We start from the raw sequence: 24,034 nt of genomic DNA on the forward strand, positions 1-24,034 counted from the left end.
TTGAGTAAGTTGTAAATAAAATACCGTTACTTAAACGTTTATATGCAACTTATAAATTTAGAAAATAAAGTCACGTTTATATAACGTTTTACTTATGAACTTATTTTACGTATATCGTTAAACGTTAAAGTTTTGAAAAAAACGTACGCTATGTAAAATGGTGCAGTGTTTATTAAATATGATGAATTTTGTGATGTTTATGAAAATATTGCAACTATATCTAACTTTTGAAACAAGCTTTATTATATCTTTGGAAAGTTTGCATTCGGAGTCGGACTCGGGACTCGGGACTCGACGGAGTCGGTTTGTTTTGCCGGAGTCGGACTCGGGACTCGGGACTCGAGTAAGACCGCGTAAAACTATCCGAGTCCCGATTCCGACATGCGCATGCGCAGTATCAAATTTTAAAACTGTTAAGGCGGCAAAATGTAAGTTGTAAAAGTGTAATAGCAAATGGTGAAATATTTTTAAACCATGTAATGCGGGTGGATCAATTATGACACCAATATGAGTGGATTGCTGAAAATCCATCTTAATTTAGTTGCGTAAATGGGTAAAATACAGGCTGTAGAGTCAGTGCTGGACTCGGGACTCGACAAAATCTTACTTTTGGCCGGAGTCGGACTCGGGACTCGGGAGTCGGACTCGGGGAGTCGACTCGGGTGTATTTTTTTGGCCGGAGTCGGACTCGGGTTGTTTTTACCGACTCCGCAGCCCTGAATGGATATATCGGCATAAAGTGTCATTAAATAGAGAATATTCTGTGGAATTTGAAGACTAGTTACATGTTCCTAATTAAGTCGGCTGCTAATCAAGGTAAGGTTGTAATTTTTTTTAATTTTAATTTACTTAATAGCATACTTAATAAATTTATTACATAACCTGTATGATTTTTGTTCATTTAATATGGGCAAAAGAGTTTTTTTTAACACTTTAATCTTATATTTGAGTTGTGCCCAAACCGCTATTATTACATGTTCATTGCCCCTTTCAGAATTTTGCACGTCCAAACTTTTTACCCACACAGTATCCATACCTACTGCATTTACTTTTCTTTATTTGGCGGATCCAAGCTTCATTTTTAGTAACAGGCATAAAATGTCACCATGGTAGAAATCATGGGATGCCTTCACAGACTATGACAATTTACTTCCTTTAAAATATTTTTTAATGTAAGCGTGAAGGATGCCACATTTGTTTAACTTTTATCAAGAAGTAAACATTAGGATTTTTGAATATTATATTTACATGCAGTTTAAATATTGAAAAATACTCATCAAAAGCAATTTTGCATTGCACTTATAGATTTTAACTAAAATTTAAGGCAGATTTACAGGACTGCTTATAACAGATTACGTTTGTAACCAAGTAGGCTACATCACAGATTACGTTTCTTACCAAGCAACTTAAAAGGCTTAAACATGAAAAAATATGTTAATTGTGTTGTGTGGCACTTTCTTCATAGGACAAAATATATTCGTTCGACAACACCTGGTTATTATTTGGGTATTTATCACATGAAATGACTTTAAAACTATCTTTCTTCGAAACCACTAAAAATCAACCATTTACGACTAAAAAAAGAGAACATTCAACCCAAATATATTCCTTAAGTTAAACTATGCACAGTTGTCAATGTTTTTGTGCGAAATGTTGTACGCAATTCCAATGGAATCAAATATTTGCAAGCTTTTATTATTGCGTTTATTATTTAAACAATTTATTACTCAAGCCAGGGGTGCACAACCTTCGGTCGTTGACTATAACATGTTTAGGAAAATAAAAGTGTTGGCGGCCGTTCGTTGATACCAACTCGTGTTTACTTAATGCCAAAATAGGAATTTTAAAAGTGGTATAGCTTTTTTTCTTTTTTTTTAAATTTCCGTCTGTCTTTATTGTGTTTTATAGTCCATTAGCACTATTTGTTACAGCATGAAATTGTAATACTGTGCGCCCTGTTACTAAAATAATATAAATCTATTTTCTGTTAAATTAAGACATAAATGCTGGTATTTTTAACAATATGGGATTCTTTTTATGTGCATTTCATTTGAATTGAAAGTTTTGACAATTTAAACCCAATAAACGATTTTTTTGCGCTTTACTCGATTAGACCTTTTTTCAGTTGTATGGTTTCGCACGAGTTCGTTAGAGAACTTCATGTATTTTTAGAATTAATTGGTTTATGACGCCACGTTATGACGTCAAAAATGTTCTACTGGCGGCCGTGAGAAAAATATAGACTATCGAAAAGTGCGGCCCATTCTGCTAAAAGGTTGGTCATCCCTGGTGTAGTGTGCATACTGAAATATTTATATACACAATGGTTATCAGACACACTACAATTTTCTTTTCTGTTTTTCAATAATGATTGCACGTGGCACAAAGCGACCAAGTACGAATTCCAATGTAAAACACAACAACAAACCTTCAAGTGATATGAAAAAGCACGATGTTTGTTAAAATTTTGAAAACACACACAAAGCAAAGCAAACAGTTCGAATCAATCACAAGACAATTTAGACATATTTTTTGTTAGGCAAACCTAAATTAGCATACGTTTTTAACATTATTGGTAATGAAAAAATTCGTCACAAGTTCGTTTAAAAATAGTTTTAAACGTTAGATGATGTATCCACTAAAACAAGAAAGCCAACAAAAAGAAACTGCACTTAAAACAAAATTTATTTTGAACGTCTAAATCTTAAGCATTCATGTTCGCTGTCATAGGTACACAAACCAATAGGCCCAACACACCCAACCTATAAATCCATTCAATTTCGAGTTTCATTAAGTTCACGACACCATTGAGTAAATCGACCATAAAAAAGTCGTACTTTCTAAAGCCACTATAACTAATAATCTTTCGCAATCCTAAAGACTAATAGTTCTCAGATAATCGACTCCTCTTTTGTTTTCCACGTGTTAAATATGGAAGACAAGTTGTGCAAAACAGTGACGTAGGACATAGTTTATTGTTTGTCATCAATAAATCTCATTCAACAAAAGCGACGCTTATTAAGATATGTGTTACCAATTTTAACGGCGGTTAGGTAAAAAGGGTTTGTTGAATATTAGTTGTTTTTCAAAGGGCCTTAAAGACTGCACTTTCAAATATTCAAGTCAATGCCCGACGTGTCATGTCATTTCCGGAAACAATAAAAATGATGATGTCCTTACATAAGAAACATTACACCAAACATGCAAAAAGCACCAAACGTTTTACAATTTAATCCTTTCTTGCAAAGTTGACGACAACAAATAGTTTTGTTATTTAGATTCTGGATCAAAGTCAAGGACCATCAGTTTGGTTTCTTCCGTTCCGTTTCTACTGCCAAACGCGCATACTAACTTAGTTTGCGACGCTCGAATTCGCCAAACCACGCCACCAGAACCCCGCGATTCAAGGGTCACAAGGTCACGAATCACCTGCGCGATTACAACAAACAAGATATTCATTATTAAAAAAATATTTTTTTGTGTGTTAGGGAGTTTGAATAAAAATGTCGCCTAGGGTATCAAGTCACTGCAACATTTAGACACGTGTGTGTACAAGTGCGACATATGTTTCAGGGAGTTGAAATGGTACTGTAGATCCCCTTCTATATGAGGATGTGCATACGAACAAGATGCTGCAGGCAACAGGCTATTCTCGACAGGCTTAGCCTGTACAGCTCAGTTGGTAAAGCGACAGGTCCGGTATGGCCAGAGGTCGTGGATTCGAACCTCACCGCAGTCTAGTTGTATTTCTGGCATTGCTTGCACTATAATCCTGATCACGAGGATTAATTTCGGTTAGCCCAGGCTTTCGGTGTACTATGATATGTGTGCCGTCATCGTTGTTCAAGTAAGACTACTGGACGGGAGATCGCAACTGTACACATTTTTGTACAAATGTTCTATTTACATATGGTAACAGAGAGTAAATAAATAAATAAAAGAACGCCATTTTACTAAGGTATTATTTGATTAAATGAAAAAATATAATATAAATCGATATTATGGATTCGTTATACTAAATGCGTATCTAGTTACTGTAGTTAACATATTTCGCAGGAGGAGTAAGTTTAAATGCCGCGGTCTTATAAAAGAACTGGCTTTTTCCGTTTGTTTTACAACACTTTAGTTGGGAGGGGGTCTTACTTTTCCAGTATTGATATCCCACAACTTAACGGTCCCATCATCGGAGCTTGTGATAATGAACTTTCCACGAAACTGAAGGCAGGTGACTGCACTTAAGTGCTTATTTGATCCTGTAAAATCAAATGAATAAAGGCGCTTTTAAAGGGTGTCAGCACTAGCCACCAAGCACACCAGTTTTACATTTACCTTCTAACGTCTTTAGACACTCGCCGGTCAAAATGTCCCAAACCTTTACTGTTGAGTCCGCGTTGCCTGAAACGAGGGTATTTCCCCTCAAAACCATTCCAGACGTAAGGGACTGGTGACCCATGAGTGTGTGTAAGCAAGTACCACCATCTACCTCCCAAACACGGATTGACGTATCGAGGCTACCGCTCACAACGTAGGTGCCGTCGAACTGTAAATTAATCACAAATGTTTATTCAATATCACCTTTTAGATAATTATGTGTAATAAAATAGTTCTTTCTGCAAAAATATATAAAATGGCTGGTTTTACTACAGTGTAATAAGTGTAAACGAATTAGACTGGAATTTAGATGAAAAAATATATCCCATTTCATAACAACATCCAGGTTAATATTACCAGCCGTTGCTTATTAGGCTGGGTTGTGACAAAGGCAATGGTGACTAAGATAGGCACAACATAAACACTACGCCAAAAAGTCCAAATAAAACATAAATATAAAGACACTTTGCCAGTAAGTATATTCCGTCAGCAATAAAATAAGCAACATTGCAACAACAAAGACTATGCATAAAATGATTTAAAGAGACCAGAGCTCGAGACCTTTAACTGATTTAATGTAACTTTTAACAAATATGCTGAAATTGGCAGGACAGTAAAAATGTTTACTTGTAGTGAATAGACACGGTTGGTGTGTCCCTGTAGCGTATGAAGACATTCCTCAGTGTCAGGATCCCAAACTTTGACCATATAATCGTACGCACCGGATACAATCCGCTTACCGTCGTAACAGACGCATCTTACCGCTGCCATGTGACCCATCAAGACATGCAGACAAGCACCATCCTCTATGTTCCACACTCTTAAAGTGGCGTCACGTGAACCGCTCACCACCCTATATTTGTAGCAAAATGAAGGGCTATTTTAAAATCTATTTGCAATCCTACCCATAAGATTTGCCGTTTATTTCGTCTGAAAGTGGGATGGGTCAACTGTTACTTTGTCACATAAATGTAATAGTAAAATCTTGCAAGGAAAAAAATATTAAAGAAGATTTATGTTGAACTAACATGTCTATAAATGGAAGCAAAACTAGTAAAAGTCTATGTAATAACTAACCAGTGACACTGAAGCATCAAAACTACAACTTCGACTAAAACTGTGTCTCAGCTTTTTTGTATAGTTTAAAATGTTTTGGTGCACAACCTTTTTTCGCGAACGAATACAACTTTATTAGCACAGGTAACATCACACCTAGTAAACAGGGTTGTGTAAAAAAATCATCGAAAATATTATATAATTTGGAGTAAATTGACAATTGAAATTTCTAACTTTAAATACACTTTTCAGTTTTTTAAATGTGGCTTTAGCAATGGAGTCAATTAATATAAGATCGAACGACAGCACTTGGTTGTCTAGCATTGAAAATAAAGTACAAGTTTGCATTATGCATAGTTGAACAGGAATAGTTTGATAAAGAGTTTACCTAAAATAGTTTCGGAACCCACTGGTTCAATACCGCTGATTTGAACGCAATAATGTTTAGACTTGACATTTACAAATTACTAGGCTTCAATCTTATTATTTAGGGTTTTAAATCTTTTGCATTGTAAAACATACAAAGTCATATGTTATAATCCAAAACAGAAAATATGATTTTACAACTTTTTGGAACCAGGCATGTAATCCCGAGCCGATCAAGAGACTAAGCTAGTTTTATAATGTTAGTTGAGTCGGAACTGGGGCTGGAACCAGTTATATTAGTTTTGTGAAGTATCCGGAGATGGGACCGTTGTTAAAATTTGTAAAACAAAAACTATGAAATTTATATCTGTCCCATATGCAGTGAGGTAGCATATAGCAAACTTTATAAAAGTTCTTGCATTGCTTTAAATCAATAAAATATTCTGCACAGCATTTTTTCATTTTTTGGTCTGTGTGCTGCAGTTTTGCTGACAGCTATTGCTGTTTGTTAGTTTTTACGTGGCATCCCCAATGAGTAGCTGACACAAGCGAAACCAATGTCTTTAAACCAGGGGCGGGCAACTTCTCCAGTCGGCGGGCCTGATATGGGAAAATAAAGTACTTGGCGGGCCCTAATCGATATATTAATTGTACTGTCATAGCCTACATGTTTTGTCGCATAATGGCGGCTAATGTTGCACTCTTTAAACACGGCAACACTTTCATTGCACAGCAAACATACTGTCTTGCCAAATTTGAGCGAATAAGTACTTCGGCATCCAATCCTTGTTAAATTTGCAACTTTACGTTTCTTGGCAAAATCCAAGGGAAATATTGATTGTAAGTTCTAAATCAAATTTGGGAGCATACGATAAGACCTAAAAAGAACCAATATGTAAAGCAGAAAAATCAATAAAACCATAGTATTTACAACGACGACTACATAAAACCAAAGACGCAGTAATATCTACGACAGAATAAGAACTACATCGTCTGAATAAGACATAAATCTGTCGGAATAAGTCCTAAATTCTTCGAAATGAGGCCTAAATGACTAAAATAACGACTGAAACTGTAGGGAGAGGGTATATGGGACGATCGGGGGCTCTAGGAATAAGTCACTATAATGGCATCGGCCGTATTGTGTCGAATTTTGGGCGCCTTACTTTAAAGGGCGCCGCTGTTTTGGCACCTGATCTTTTGGCCCTCTTTAGGGTTATTAGTGGGTAATAAGTGGGGTTAGAAAATGGGTTAGGGTTAAAATTATTAGGGGGGTTAGCGATGTACTTAGGGATGGGGTTTGGATTAGCTAAAATGTTTTATAGGCCTAATTGTGGTCATTTAGGTCTTATTCCGACGGGTTTATGACTTATTCTGATTTAGACTATACTACGACGATTAGGTATTAGTCCTATTATGGTATTATTCCGAATTGTGTGCTATTCCGACGTTAATGTTGTTCTTATTTCGATCTTATGGCTGGATTCCTATAAATTTAGCCCAAGACATGGAACCGAAGAATAACTAAGAATCACTATTATTTGACGTAGTAACAAAGTAGTGGGGGTTGGTGCAGACTGTTGCCGCGGGCCACATTATCATGTAAAACCGGAAGCTGTCTGCGGGCCGTATGTTGACCGCCCCTGCTTTAAACCGTCAAACCCCTTATCACCCGGCGTCAAGTCCAGGAAGCATGTGGACTTTTCAGGCCAAGCGGCAAAAACAACGTTCGTCGAAAGGCAAGACTTGGCGCTGCTACAGCTCTATGTTCAAGGCCTTACAGCTGCCAAGCTCAGAGTCATTACACATATCGCCAACAACAACAAAGTTGCAATAATTTCCCTGCAGGAAACGCATGCTACCAATTCTAGCGTCCTGAAGATACCGGGTTTCAACCTGTCCGGATTAACACTGGACAAGCACCATGGCATCGCAACCTTTTTCAGGAAAGGAATACCTTGGTCAGCGATGGCGCAGTCTGACAACAACACAACTGTGGAGTGGCTGACAACCAAGGTAGACTCACTTCCAGGTGTCACCGCACCAGCGCTCTACGCCGGCAACTTCAACTGCCATCACACTAACTGGGGTTACATCGTCACCAATGCAGACGGCGATACCCTTATCGAACGGGCTTCATCCATTGACGCCACTCTACTTTTCAATCCCAAAAAGCAACCCACATTCCACTCCGCGCGCTTGAACACCGACACCAATCCCGACCTGGCGTTTTTCAAGAGCTGCACCGGTGAGCCAATGCCGGAGAGGCGCGTCCTCGATAGATTCCCCCATTCTCACCATCGTCCATCGCTGATTCTAACCCCAGCGTTAGTCCAGCCTATCCGGGGGCGTTGGAATTTCCGCAAAGCTAACTGGAAAAGACACTCTAACCTTCAAATCGACTTCACCGTTAAAGAACCTGCGGAAGCCACCAAACAACTTAAAGTGGGCAAATCACCAGGCATCGATGGAATCCATTCAGAGTTTATAAAATACCAAGGAAGAAAATGTCATCATGGCTAACCTCTTTCTTCTCGACCTGTCTTTGTACTGGCAGGTGACCCAAGATCTGGCGTAGGGCGGAGGTAATAGCTTTGTCGAAGCCAAACAAACCAAAAGGCGACCCGAAGAGTTATCGCCCTATATCACTACTGTGTGTGCCTTACAAGATGTTAGCGACTTGTACACACGCGCCTAAATCCTACACAATTGCCCAAGGAGTAAGCGGATTTTCGCAGTGGTAGATCTACAACAGACCAGGTGACCCTACTGCGCCAAGATATAGAGAATGGGTTTGAGGCTGGTGAAAAAGTCGGAGCCGTGTTCATCGACCTCACGGCTGCGTTATGCCACCGTTTGGTTACGTGGTCTTCTTCTGGAGAAAGAAAGCTTCTGGAGAAGATCCCAGATATGCCCATGGTCGGCTTCATTTCAGACATGCTGAGTAACCGTAGCTTTCACTTCACACAAGTGACGGCTAGTGCAGTAGGACTCGAAAGCTGAGGAATGGCCAGCACCACAAACAAGATTACATCGCTACATAGACAGCTCTTATGAAGTAACAGGCTTTGACCTTCCACGGCGACAGTGGATTAATCCTAACTGCCTCCGCACTGGAGTCGGATGTTTCGGAGCGTCGATGCTGAAGTGGGGCTTGACCCACAATCCGGCTTGCTTATGTGGCGCCCACCACCAATCTGCGAACCACATCGTTGAGGAATGTACCATCTACCGTCCACCCCATGTTTTTTTTAACCCAATTTAGTGAACGAATTTTTCTGTTTCCCGCCAATCTATTTGCTTTGAGCCTCACACAACTTGTTGTTTTGTCAAAATTAATAATTTTTGTGTGCTAAATATGCGAAATTCATTAGTTATGAGGTATGCTAATGTAATTAATGTTTTATTCTTAAATTTTTAAATTAGATTTCACTTACACCTTTGCATATGAGTTCCAAACAGAACAGCACTTTTAAGTTTTAAAAATAGTAATGCATGCCTAGCAAAACAAAATTTCTGACATCAAGACTATTTGGATCCGGGGCATTGCAATGCAGCCCCCTGGATCTGTCCTCTTTCCTGATCACATCCATGATACACAGAAATTATTGAGGCCTCAGCTGTGGGGCACATGTCATACTTTAAGAAGCACTGGTTTATTTTTTTCCAATCATCTGGCTCAAAAGTTATTCTCTTTAAAACTTTTGTTTGACATATGTTATACATGTAATTATTAGAGATACAAAACTATTAGTTCCCAATTATTTTTTTGTTTTAGTAAGTATTGAATTAAATATTTGTATAAATCGTTAAGAAAAAATTAAGTCTTGCAATCATTCATTTCTCAGTTATTAATTTAAAAAATTAAAATTACCTGTAATTATTTTGTTTATTGTTGACAAGTTAATTAAGTAACAATTACTTGGTCATGCAGTTTTTCTGTGTAACCATTAGGATGTTGGTTGATTATTGTAAAAGACTTCTTATTAAATTAAGCTTTTTACTTGTTTACCGTAAGTATTTTTAGAAATAAAATGTTAATATCTATCTAGTAATATTGTATCACAACAACTTACATATTTTCGTGAAGTGCTAAACATCGTACAGTTGAAGTGTGGCCGTACAGAGTATGGACGCAACTACCTAAAACAAATTCTGGTTAATGCGCATGTGTTGTTTTATGCCTTTTATGTGGCTTAAATTTGTTTTATGTTGCTTTGAACAGTTTATCCAATGATAAAAACACTATTGGTAAGATAAACTTTGGGTAGCTTTCTGTATCAAAGTGTGATACATAGCCCTTGTCAAGGCATTTAAAACAACTTAGTTTTAAGTGAATATACAAGTCCATATCCAAGCAAACTGTTTTTTATTTACAAAATTAAGGGAAATAAACCATTTTATACACAAAGTTATTTAAAAAAAAGTTAGTCAAAGCCAATTCACTTGTCCAATAACACTGGTAACAGCAAATTTTAAACGGAGATGTAATAGATAATTCTTGATGTGCTTTCGGCACTGATTCTGAAAATGCCCTCATTTTTTTTCTAGCACATCAGGTTTTTTAAATATTGGCATTTTAATTTTTCAATGTATTGCTGTATTATTAACACAGGCGAATTGCGCACTGTGACATGATCCAACTATAATGTGACTCATGCACCATTTTATCTGTTTTTTGCTGATATCTCTAAACAAACAATATGGAAAAGATTTTTTATCAACGATTTTTGTAATTAAGTAGTTAATTTCCAGATGTAAAACAGCATCAGAGCTGGGTATACATTTTGTTTACACGACTTCTCTTAGCACTAAAGCAGAAAAAATCAAAATGAATAAATGTTCGGTAATGCCAGATTTTAATCAGTAATGTTGTTACATATACTTTTCAAATTTGAGTGACCAACGACAAGCAATGAATCACTTGAGATATCATTAAGTTGGACAATTGTACTCAAGCTGTTAGATTAAGCAAGGAGACCTTTCCTCCTCATGAAAGTCATGAATTCTCCCTGATAAAGTTGAAGATTGAATGGAGTTAATAAAAACAAAACGAAAGTTCAAAACCTTTTTTTTTTTCAGACAGATTTAAACAGCCTTACTCTGTAGATGCATGTTTTTTCAACAGAAACGTCAGAACTGCTTGTATGAGGATTAAAATAAAACCACTTGCTTGAAATTGATGTAGTATTAATACATAACAAAAATAAAACTTAGACAACCCTCATTAGATAGTCATTTTTGCTACAACAGCCGTGGTACCAACTGCATTACTAAGAGACTATAAGCCTATAAGACAGGGGTTCTCAACCGGGGGTACCCCTTGGGCGTACGAGATTGAACATCAAGGGGTACAAGTATCCTTGGGCCACAAAGCAGCTTTTCGAACAGATTTAACAGTACATTATTTTGGAAATTGTAAATGATATTATGCCATTACGGTCTTTGGTTTGAAAAAACAACAACAACAAAAAAAATGATCTACAAATAATTGTTGTTATTTAGTAAGAAACCTCATGTGTTGTAACCAGTGGCGTATCCAGGGGGGGTCGGACCCCCCCCCCCCCCCTTTTCGTAAGTGACATCGTTTTTTGTTCGTTTTTGTCAGAGTTTTACTTACCGTCCGAAGCTGCGTGTTTTTTAAATGTAATTGGGTCACGCGTCTTAAGCTAATGCGACACCAAAAAAAAAAACGCAAAACGTCGTTTTTCGTATTTTGTTTGGTCGACCGTAAACGCTAGATAGTTTTTCTCTTTCGCCTTTCGTTATTCGTTCGGGTTGGCTAATCAGCAAGTGTGTGTTCGATAATTACATATATAAATCAAGCGGTTTCCGCTTTTTTCTCTCTGAAAACTTCGAGTAGACGGTGCTGATGTTTCTCGCTGTTTGTTGTCTGCGTTAATATCAGATGTTGGTGTAAAACAGGGGTCGGCAACCTACTGTAATTCATCGGGCCCGTCGCCTCTTTGACAAACTATACACGAGTTCATTTCAAATACTTTTTGACTATTTTAACTACGTAAGTGCGAAAAATTTTCAAATGATCTTACTACATCCGGTTTGTTAACGTTTTGATGCTGTATTTTGAACTAGATCAGCACTTCTTTACCGTTGCTCCGTGGAAAGCTGCCAAGTGCGTCTCGGACAAACCGAAAACGTATTAAAAAATATTTGACATATATTTTTTAACATTTTTCATTTTCGGCAATGTAATAAAAACTTGCAAGAAATTTAAAACAAATACCAAAAAAAATCGCGCTCGCTTCGCTCGCCAGCTGCGCCCAAACCTAAAACGTTTATCAAACGCTGAACTAGATTAACTAACTATTAAAGTTATACCGTTTCTTCGAAGTAGTTTTATATGTCGCGCTAATTGAAAAACACCCGGGAAAAACGATCTCCATTTAGTATTGCAGGTGGCGAAAGACGTGCTTGTAATTTAGCCTAGTCCCGTACATGGATCTACCAAATCAATCACATATATTTCGCGGTCTTGGTTTACTTTTTCGCCTGAAGTTAACGATTGCACACTAAGCGGTTTTGCAGCTGGCACCTGGCAGGATTGTCGATAACGCACGTGTTCGCTTTGCGTCTAAATGTTCGCTTTTGCTGGAAGTTAATTGGCTGTTTCGAATAATTTTTTTTGTTGTTTATAACGTCATTACCATCGCTATTTCATGACGTCATATCCGTCACTATTTTATGACGTCATTAACGTCAGACGAAAAAAGAACGGGGAATTCCCTAAGTTGAAAATTTGGAACCCCCCCTTTTTGAATTTCTGGATACGCCCCTGCTTGCAACAATGCTTTTTTACCTTCAGATGATTTACGTGATGTTGCCTTATATCAGGGGTGGGTAATCTTTTTATCACGAGGGCCAGTTAGGAAATGTAATGCCTACAGGAGGGCCGCACATCAAATAAACACTAATTCATATTTTCAGATTTTACTAGAAAAAAACTAATGAGCTGTTAGGCAGCAACTACGGCGTTTTGTCAGTGCTGTCTACTTGTGAATTCGAAAATAACTTTTCCTACAATTCCAATGACGCCTTTCTCGTACGGATCGGCTCGGTACAACTTAATTAACAGCCTTAATTCAAAACATGACATCTCTGTTAAAGATAACCTCTCAGTCAATATGCGTAGCAAAAGCCTGTTACACCTTGACCATACCAGACAAGTGTAATTGTTGCAAAACAATTCTTTATCATAACAACTTGGCACAAGTAAAACTTCATAAATGAAGATTGTTTTGTAATGGATGGATGCTTCCCATTCGAGTTCAACTGTATTAGTGTAGCGGTGTAACCTATGGGTTACTTCGCACTTCAAAAGGGAAACTAATAGAGCAAAACTTCCAACATGGTTCACACTTAAATAGCCTTATTTAGAAAAAAAATGCTGGAAGAAGGTGAAGGGTCGCACCAAAAATGGAAAAGGGCCGCATGCGGCCCGCGGGCCACACGTTGCCCTCCCCTGCCTTATATAATCCGGTTTAATCTTTAAATATAAATTATAAAAGCAATGTAATTTAGCTATATATAACTCAACAATTTCATGAGAATTTTTTGGGGGGTACAAAGAATGCTCTGACCTGACAAAGGGGTACAAGCAGCAAAAAAGGTTGGGAACCCCTTCTATAAGAGAACCGTAAGTGGCTGATATCACAAACGCATCGCCACTTAAAAAAATTTCTTGCTCGAGGAATAGAAAAGTGGAGCTCTATGTTAGCATTTCTCTACGAGAAGTTTTCGGTACTAAGCTAAGCAAAACGAACCTTGATGGAACAAAATATTAGTAAAATATCAAAGGATGCACATTGTAAAAATGTGGAATTATGCGCTCGTCTGGCATTTGGTGACTCTTTAGAAAATGCAAATTGCATTGTTTTCCGTTAAGTGTTGATGATCTGCTTAGCTTAGCATATAGATGGGTTATGTATGTCCGTCAATGTGCATTTTCTGCCCACCTAGTAGAATTTTGGTCCAGAAAACCTAGATTCATATAGTGACGAACAAAATCAACATTTTAAGCAATAAAAGCCTGTCACTAAGGATTTTAAATGGGGGAATAGTTAAAAATTCCATCTTAGAAGTTCTATGGTGATGGCTTGAGTTATGTGTATGTATAAAAATGTTTTATGTCAGACATTTTAGAGGGCCATGTATCACAGCTGTGCGTTCTTTTTAATGCGTTTCTTTAGAAAATTTAAATTTGACGTTAATTAAAAAATGTGATGTGCTAGAGAAAAACTAAAGTTATATTCAAAATCAGCGCGAAAAATAAATCTAAGATAAAATACTCACAATCTCATTTAAATAAGGTGAAAATTTGTTGACCAGTGTAATTAAAAGAAGTTAGACGTTCTGTCTGTGGCGGGTTTGAAGCAGTGACACTAAACAGCATACTAAATAAAAGTCCTAACAGAAATTTCATGTTTCTGCAAGGTCGTCCAAGCAGAAATACCTGTGTCTGCATTCCAGATTTTTAAAGTCCTGTCTGTTGATCCACTAATGATAAGACTTTTGCGCATCTGTGAGGCCCACACACCACCAGTGTGACCAGTCAAAGTTCGTAAACACTATAAAGATTTAACAGCAAACTATTTAATTCATATCAAACAAAACTACCCTAACACATGTATTTAGTAATTTCAGAGCAAAATGCTATTTTTACAATCACTGTGGCAGTTTACAGATCAAATTTGACGTTTGGTTTGCTATATGTTAATATTTACAGGTGGAATAGAAAACTCTCAGTCAATAAACTATTTTATAAGGTATGCAGTAACTGCCTTACTTTTCCAGAAATGGCTGACCACACTTTAAGAGTATTGTCATCAGATCCACTCACAATCCTTGACCCATTAAACTGCAGACAGGTTATTACATGATCATCGTGTCCCTTTAAAACCTGTAAATGAACAACATAAACATAAAAAAAATATGTACACTTGTTATAGATTGCCGTTGTGAAAATCTTTGCAAATAGTACAAATGTGAATAAGGCAACTAAGGACAAATATGTTTACTAAAGCAAGGTTTCTGTTATGTTATGGATACCGCAAATAGAATACTTTGAATTAGTACAAATTTAAACAGGTGAGTCTGAAATTTAACAAACCAGCTGTTGAGTGTAAATTTAGATTCAATATCTACCCCGAGCTGCTTCTGGCTGCCAAAAATATGACAAGAATTTGCGAAAAAATAAATGCACTAGAAAAGCAAAAAATAATAATTTTATGTGAATTAAAAGGTAAATATTATAGTGGGTGTAAAAACATTTTATACTTCACTAAGCCAAACAATCTAATTTGGTATTAAAAAATACCAAACTTTGGAACAGTCTATTGCGCCACCAACGTCGGTTACCAACTGGCTGTAGGTCGCATAAATGGGCGAAAGTGAGTTGTATAGACAGTTGCACACATGATGTCGCACTAGACCGAATATGCTAAAATTTCTAGGTTAACACAAGATGCCTTTGGAGAGGCTTTCCGAATTCTGTCTGATTTCGGTAAACCTCTCCTATGGCATCTTGTTTAGTATATATGGTTGCCGTTATCGTTGGCCAGTACTACTCCAGGAGGGCTTGATCACAGAATACACATTACGTATATGCAGTGTTTTTTTTAAGGTGTTTCTCCAGCGGTTTCCCAAAATTTGGACTTGCAACTTTTTGGTAATTAAATGAAACACTTGCGGTCTCTTAAAACTACTTAGCGGTCACCCAAACCCAAACCTTAAAAAAACCCTGTGTATATGTATGTTTCAGTTGCTGAGTGAACACTAGTGAAAGTAAAGAAACATTGATGTTGTTTTAACTGTGGAACATGTTAAAAAAGTGACCTAACAATGTTGAGTCATGGTAAAACTTATTACTAGCTTCCACCTATTAAAGTAAAACAAAAGTTAAATGCAGGTCAGAACATGTGAATAAACCTTAGATATTCGATGCTTTCCAACCCTCCAGTTCATTTCAATTTTGACATGGCGAAGGTAGGCAGCCTTCCATGTGCTTATTACTTCAATCCCAGTAGTCTTCTTGTTTCTCCAATTACCCTTTACAGCCTTCGTAATGTATGGATCCGATATTCCCTCACTTAGGCACTTGTTTTTCCACATAAGGTTGTCTTCAGATAATATTCTCCAATACTTGCATGTCTGGGCTGCTACCAGGAGATCACATGGCTCCAGAAAGGAAAGAACATGTAGCGCCAACTGGCAAAAGGATAAAACAATCCTCCATTAACAAGTTTATATCATGGAATAAAGAGACTTCTTTATCACAAATAATATTCATGTTATCAATTTCATGTTCACTAAAATCTTTGATAAAAAGGGGGATTGTCACAATGGCAGAACGATGGCCACCTGGGAACTAAGTAGGCTAAAAAACAGAAGAAATCGTGCAAATCATAAAAAAAATAACGAACCTATCAGTTTCTTGTTTTAACAATGATTTAACCTGCTGTTCGTTGTTGGTGCATATTATTTATAGTGCTTAAACGTCAAGTCTGTGTGTTTATTTACAAGCGTGGATGAAAAATGGAAATACTCAGTAACATACAAAAGTCTTACGCCCACACAAAGAAACAAGTCGACTGTATTTATTACGTTACGTTAAACTACTTATCGGTCGATGTAACTGGCAAGGTATGGATTAATATATTTAGACATATCTTGTTTTTGCCGTTATTATATGGGCCCGAAAATTTATTTTCGGGACATATCTTGTTTTTGCCGTTATTCTTTTTTGGTTTCCTATGGTTTCCTATGGTTTCCTATGGTTTCCTATGGTATGTTTCAGACCGAGTTTTGTCCGAAGCTTTATAGAAAAAGTAGACATCGTAGAACCTTCAAATTTTCAGACATGGCGTAGAGTGGTATGAAGGTGCTTTGTAAAAGTTTATGAGGCTGCACTCCCAGGGGCCTTTGCTTGGGGGGTAAAAACCTGAAATATTGCGTTTTAGCACTTTGTAGCTAACGACAGCCATCTAGCAGCAGAAAAACTTTCATACAGAATTCGTTCATATTCGCTTGCTTTGTCCAGCTCGCGTCGCGACGAGGCGGCTGCTGGCATCCCTGCTGCGCCCTATTGTCCCGCGCGTGCAACATTTGTGTTGGAAGTGGCTTGCCTAGTAAAACTATGCACATGCGACTTGCCTTTCATAAAGAAGCCTCTCTAAGTAAAAAAACCTATTGCTCTTACAACACAAAATATTTTACCACCGCAAATTTAAATGCGAATCCTACAGGCAGTGTACACATCTCTGTTAGCACATGTTGTAATTGTTGCACCATTCAAACATATCAACACCAGGTCTAAGCAAATATAATTATACAAGGGCCGCAACAACAAAAAGCTTAAGTTTAACGCATTCTTAACGACGACGTTACAAAGCTACGTCATAACATGGCGTCATAAATAAATAAATCTTGCGTTTATTGGATTTAAATTGGCAAAACTTTCAATATAAAACGTGGCTTATTAGGCACATAAACGTGTTTGCATATTGCTCAAAACTACAGATTTAAACTCTGTTTCAACAGTGATTGCTCAGACCAAGGCATGGTAAAAATTTACACAGTAAAAGTTGGAAAAAGTATAGCAAACCATAGACGTTAAATCATTTAGAGAGAATGAAAATATTGACTTTTTAAACATGCTAGCTGACCAAAATGTAATAACATGGCCGTAAGCATTATCTACGTAAATTTTTATTGATCAAATGTATGTTTCGATCATTTGCCAAAATCTACGCCATATTTGAACCCCCTTCGCTTCAAGGCCATAAGTTATTATATTATTATACACAACTCATAATTGTGTGTAGATATGTTGGATTGGAGTAACATACAGAACAGGTGCAAATAGCAAATATTCTCCAAATACGATGTTTCCAATATTCTCCAAATCGTATTTCATCGTATTGTCGCGGTAACACACAAAGAGGTAAGGCCGTGAATAAAGTTTCACCCACCGTACAATTAACGGAGGGAAGCATTTCGAGTAGGGATGTTCAAGGCAGAATATCGGCGACACATTTATAATGCTTGCTTTAAATGCGGCGTCAGCATTTTTTGGGGCGACCAATTACTTCGCGATAAGCTTCGCGTAATAATTAAGTGTCAATAGGGTGTATTTACCGCCGCAAGTTTAAATGCGAAATCTTAAGGCAGTCTACGCCTCTCTGTTAGCACCTGTTGTGCATCTTGCTCCAACCAGCATACCAACATCAGACCTAAACTTATCTAGCAAAACTTTCGATTTAATAGTTTGCGTATTAGGCACGTAATAGTGTTTTTCATATTGTTTGAAACGACAGATTTAAAGCCTGTTTTAACAGTGATTGCTCGGACCAAGCTATGGTAAAAAATGACCTAGTGAAAGTTTGCAAAAGTATAGCAAACCATAGGCGTCCATTTTTAGTCTTTAAGAGAATGATAATATTTGATTTTCAAACACGTAAGCTGGTCAAAATTTAATAAAATAGCCATATGCATTATCTAAGTAAATTCTATTCATCAAATATATGTTTCGATCATTCCCCAAATTCTACGCCATATTTGAACCCCCATCAAAGGCATATTTTAAGTGGGGAAGTTTTCGGCCCATATCTGTTTTTGCTTGCAGAAACAAGTTAAGGAAAATGAAAAACAAAATATATAATATAAAGTACACAATACAAAATATTAAAAAAAAAATTAAAAAAAAAAAAAATTAAAATAAAGTAAAAATTGAAAATAAACACTAAGCCCTGAAAATATATCCCCTGACAAAATATACAACAACCGCACCCCCGTCTAGTTCTTTTTTGGTTTCCTATGGTTTCCTATGGTTTCCTATGGTATGTTTCAGACCGATTTTTGTCCGAAGCTTTATAGAAAAAGTAGACATCGTAGAACCTTCAAATTTTCAGACATGGCGTAGAGTGGTATGTAAGTGCTTTGTAAAAGTTTATGAGGCTGCACCCCCAGGGGCCTTTGCTTGGGGGGTAAAAACCTGAAATATTGCGTTTTAGCACTTTGTAGCAAACGACTGCCATCTAGCAGCAGAAAAACTTTCATACAGAATTCGTTCATATTCGCTTGCTTTGTCCAGCTTGTGAAGTGATGAAGCGACTTACCGCCTGCTGGGCTTTATTGTCCCGCGCGTGAGACTTTCATTGTGCGAAGTGGCAGGTCCTAAACTGGGCTCGTGCGACTTGCATTTTAAAACGAGGCTTCTCTTTAGTAAAATTACTTAATGCTGTTAAGAAACAACTTATTTTACCGCCGCAAATTTAAATGCGAAATCTGGTGGCAACTCTAATCCAACATATCAACACCAGGCCTACACAACTTAAAATTGTGTGTTGATATGTTGGATTGGAGTAACATACTATACAGGTGCAAATAGCAAATATTCTCCAAATACGATTTTTCCAATATTCTCCAAATCGTATTTCATCGTATTGTCGCGGTAATACACAAAGAAGTAAGGCCGTGAATAAAGTTTCACCCACCGTACAATTAACGGAGGGAAGCATTGCGAGTAGAGATGTTCAAAGCAGAATATCGGCGAATCATTTATAATGCTTGCTTTCAATGCGGCGTTAGTTTTTTTTCGGGCGACCAATTACTTCGCGAAAATCTTTGCCTAATAATTAAGTGTCAATAGGGTGTATTTACCGCCACAAGTTTAAATGCGAAATCTTAAGGCAGTCTACGCCTCTCTGTTAGCACCTGTCGTGCATCTTGCTCCAACCAGCATACTACCAACATCAGGCCTAAACATCTAGCAAAACTTTCGATTTAATAGTTTGCGTATTGAGAACATAATAGTGTTTTTCATATTGTTTAAAACTACAGATTTAAAGCCTGTTTTAACAGTGATTGCTCGGCCAAAGCAATGGTAAAAAATTACCGAGTAAAAGTTTGCAAAAGTATAGCAAACCATAGGTGTTAAACCATTTTTAGTCTTTAAGAGAATAATAATATTTGCTTTTCAAACACGTAAGCTGGTCAAAATTTAATAAAATGACACTACGCATTATCTACGTAAATTCTATTTATCAAATATATGTTTCGATCATTCCCCAAATTCTACGCCATATTTGAACCCCTTTCGCATCAAAGGCATAAGTTAAGTGGGGAAGTTTTCGGCCCATATCTGTTTTTGCTTGCAGAAACAAGTTAAGGAAAATAAAAAACAAAATATATAATATACAGTACACAATACAAAATATTAAAAAAAAATAAATAAAGTAAAAATTGAAAATAAACACTAAGCCCTGAAAATATACCCCCTGACAAAATATACAACAACCGCACCCCCGTCTAGTGTATCTTGTTTGTTTAAAGCACTGGCTTGATTGTTTACAGCAGTATTAACTGCATAAGACTTTTTACTATATGCGTTTGTTATTTCACTTATACTTCTGCGCGTCTCATTAGTTACAAAATCTCAACCCTGTTATCAGTTATATGTAACGGTGTGCGAGTAAGAAAAGTAGATCAAGTAACCCGCAGATGCACTTCATTACCCTTTTGTATATCCCGAAGCCACAAAAAATTCTGTGCCGCAAATCTTAGGTCACTTTTTTGCTTGGTTAATTATTTAAATATTTTAAGTCATAAGACTACACTGTTCAACAAATTTTCACTTTTTTTCTAAACAAGAATGTGGGTATTTCAACTCAAGATGTCTTTTTCATGATGATTCCAAATATACCTTTAGTTTTTCTCTAGCACATCACATTTTTAAGATACTGCCAAGTTTTAATTTTCCGAAAAAGCGCTTTAAAAACAACACACAGCTGTGATACATGGCCTTAAAAACGTTTAACATATTTTTTTACACACATAACTCTATTGACCACAATAGTACTTCTATGATGTAATTTTAAACTATTCCTCTTTATAAAATCCTTGGTGACGGGATTTCATAGCTTAAAATGTCATTTTGGTTCATCACTAACTAAACCAAAGTTTTTTCGAAATAAGTTGAACTAAGTGTGCAAAAAATGCATTTTGAGTGGCATGCATAACCCATCTAAATGCTATGCTAAGCAGATTATTAACACCGACCGGAAAAGAATGCAAATTTTAGCACACAGTCACTGAATGCCAGCCAAGCGTGTAACTCCACCTTTGTACATTGTGCATCCTTTGGAATTTTACTAATATTTTGTTCCATTAAAATTCGTATAGTTTTGCTTAGCTTACTAGTGAAAACTATTTGTAGAGGAATGCTAAACATAGAACCCCACTTTAATATTCCTATAGCAAAAAAGATTTTCTAAGGGGTGTAATTTTTGTGATATTAGCCACTTGCAGTTACTTATAGGCTTATAGTATCTTAGTGATGCAGTTGGTAGCACGGCTGTTGTACCAAAAAGCATCTACTGTAGGTTGTTTAAGTTTTATTTCCGTTGTCTTATTACTACATCAATCTCAAGCAAGTTGTGTTTTAAACCTAATACAAGCAGTTATGAGTTTGATTGTGAAAAACATGCATCTACAGCAAGGCTGTTTAAATCTGTCTGGAAAACATAATTGGCTTTGAACTTATGTTTTGTTCTTATTAACTCCATTCACCAAAATCTTAAACTTTATCAGGGACAATTCAAGACTTCCATGAGGAGGAAGTAAAACATATTTCAAAAAGTTGATGTGCTAAAGAAGGGCAAAATCAGCGCCAAAAACTCTAAGAATAAATCTATCACATATCCGTTAAAAGTTTTTTGTTGACCAGTGCTATTGAATATTTTATAGATTATCGCCTAAACATGGCAAGGTCATACTATATTCAGTTGGCAAACACCGCATTTAAATTTCAGGGCAAAAAAAAAGAACTCCAAAAATGCTTGTCGCCAGCAGGCTGGCAAAACTCTTGAAGGGAAGATAGTTAAAAGTTTTACATTATGTTTGTATCTAAACTCTACAGCAAAGTGTAACTTTTGCTTAGTAATTTTAATGGTATATTATTCGCTTGCTGTTCAATGTACTTTTATGCTGTCCTGTGCTTTAATTTAAATATACAGCAGTATAGTTGAGTAGTTGAAAGTCATGGTGAATGATTTAAGTTTTTGGGCTACTATTGTTTGACAGATTTTTAGTGATTGAGCTACAACCAATTTGGGTGATGGGCGAAAGAGCGAAAAACAAACTGGTAGAGTTGATTCTAGTTAGAAGAGAATAAAAACTTGGGTCTCTATGTATATCATATGACATTTTTTCAGCTTTTAAAAATACAACTATTACAATATTTTTGACATTTAAAATAAAGAATAAAGTTGTCCTGCTTTCCAAAAGTATTTAACCCATCTTTTCTATGTAACTACAGGCTATATATCGCCCTTTGAAACAAGAAAATCACCATGCTTAACGTCTTGTTCTTCCATGTTTGTCAAAAAATAACATCTTAAAAAATTTCTTATATCACATCCCCCAAAAACTCAAGATCCGCCTATGGCTGTTAGGGTTGTTCAGATATTTTAAAATGGTTTGAAAAGTTTAGTTAATAGATGTTTTTCCCATGGTTTGGACCTTGAAAACGGGATTGAAAAAAAAATATTGAAATTGGGTCATGATTTCGCCCTCCTCAAAGCCCCCAAAGTTTACTGGAAGCCTCAGCCAGTTGCACTGAATGTCCGCTTTCTGTTACTTTTGAACGCATTTCTAGCAACCCTTGGCCAAATTCACTTGACTTGGGTTTATTCAAAATTTTTCTCTTTATTGCCGCTTTTCTTTTTTTGTCCATAGTAGGTGTTAACTGAAGAAAGAAAACATCACAGTTTCTTCAATGAGGTACCAATGATGCTTCAGCAACTTGTTTAGGCAACCATTTCAACTTGTGTTGTCATAATTTGAATTCTCTTTCATGGTTTGCAAAAACACCAGGTTATTAATTGGAGCATCGGAACCATTTACCTGTTTTTGGGTTACAAAATCTTGTCCGTAGCCCATGTTTCATCAACATGAACATCTTTTGGCAGTATAGAACCGGGCTCAACTATCGAGCGCTGTTTGTAAGACCAGGTCAAGGACAAAATGAATTTTGGGTTATGTCTACGGAATACATGAGTGTTTATTGCACATTCTTTGTAGTCATCCCTTATCAATACACTTCTTGTTTGTTTTTATTGAGTAAAAAGAAGATTTGGATCACCTTTTCCAAAGCTTTAGTATTTGACACCACAGCTTCTAACAGTTTCAGGAAACATGTTGGTGCCCCCTGTTGATCACCTAAAAGGTATTTTGGCTTGCATGTTGCCTTTCATATATATATATAATTGGTGATAGGATCAGTATAGAAGCAGTTTTTGGGCAAAAAGCAAGTGGTTCGAAACACAGTTTACTTAATTTAATGCCTTCAATCATAATGGCTGACACTTGATAAAAAATGTCCTTCTAAACCAATGGTTCTCAATCGGAGGTCCGCGGACCCCTGGGGGTCCGCAAAACGTTTTTAGGGGGTCCGCAAAAAATTCTAAATATAATTTTAGTAAAATAATTAACGCTGGGAAACATGCTTAATCACAATTTTGGTAAGTGATAAAATCACACTGTAAAATGTTGTAAATCGCAATGTGACGTAATAAATCGCATTGAGTGTGACGTAACACTTCCATTGTAATGTAATACAAATAGATTGTTAAATAAATGGCAGGATATTACAGTTTTCATGTATTGAATTTGGAAAAGATGACATGCGTTTATCTATTCTAGCATTATCGAAAACACAACCACGCATTTTGAAGACTGCCTTGGTAATTTGGTGTTTTCTGTTAATTTATTCAACATAAGGTACACTATAGGCAGATATACTGAATTATTAAAAAGAACTATTAACGCAAATATTCCACCAGAAAAATGTAAGGGGTCCGCGACCATTTGAAAGCATCAAAAAGGGTCCACGGGTACAAAAAGGTTGAGAACCACTGTTCTAAACCCTTTGATTCTCGAATAAATGAATGTTGGAAAAAGCAAAACAGGGGAAACGTGATCCTCTTCTTACTCAAGTAAAACAAACAGTAAGTGTATTGATAAGGGACAACTACAAAGAATGTGCGAGACACACTACTCTTCTAATATTGAGAGACATTAACCAAAGTTCCTTTTCTAGTAGACCTACTCCTACACACAGCGCTCAATAGATGAGTCAGGTCCTATACTGCTAAAAGATGTTTCATGTGGATGAAACAGATGGGCTATGAACAAGATTTTGTAAACCAGCTGGAGTGCATCAATC

General features: G+C 36.7%; 1 protein-coding gene across 5 annotated transcripts in view; it reads right to left on the reverse strand.

Annotated features, from left to right (window-relative positions):
• Window positions 1-2,340: 2,340 nt before the first annotated feature.
• Window positions 2,341-24,034, reverse strand: part of LOC146136243 (F-box/WD repeat-containing protein 7-like) — a 48,009-nt gene continuing 26,315 nt past the window's right edge. For all 5 annotated transcript variants that reach the window (XM_083395924.1, XM_083395923.1, XM_083395921.1 and 2 more), the window contains 8 exons: window positions 15,739-16,017; window positions 14,597-14,710; window positions 14,264-14,378; window positions 9,870-9,936; window positions 4,999-5,224; window positions 4,330-4,540; window positions 4,144-4,253; window positions 2,341-3,429 (listed from right to left, as the gene is read on the reverse strand). In XM_083395924.1, the coding sequence (XP_083252050.1) occupies window positions 3,271-3,429; window positions 4,144-4,253; window positions 4,330-4,540; window positions 4,999-5,224; window positions 9,870-9,936; window positions 14,264-14,378; window positions 14,597-14,710; window positions 15,739-16,017 (1,281 nt within the window). In that variant the 3' untranslated portion in view covers window positions 2,341-3,270. The remainder of the gene's footprint in view (window positions 3,430-4,143; window positions 4,254-4,329; window positions 4,541-4,998; window positions 5,225-9,869; window positions 9,937-14,263; window positions 14,379-14,596; window positions 14,711-15,738; window positions 16,018-24,034) is intronic.

Source organism: Ascidiella aspersa, chromosome 8 (assembly GCF_963924565.1).
Source record: "Ascidiella aspersa chromosome 8, kaAscAspe10.2, whole genome shotgun sequence".
NCBI classification, from domain to species: domain Eukaryota; kingdom Metazoa; phylum Chordata; class Ascidiacea; order Phlebobranchia; family Ascidiidae; genus Ascidiella; species Ascidiella aspersa.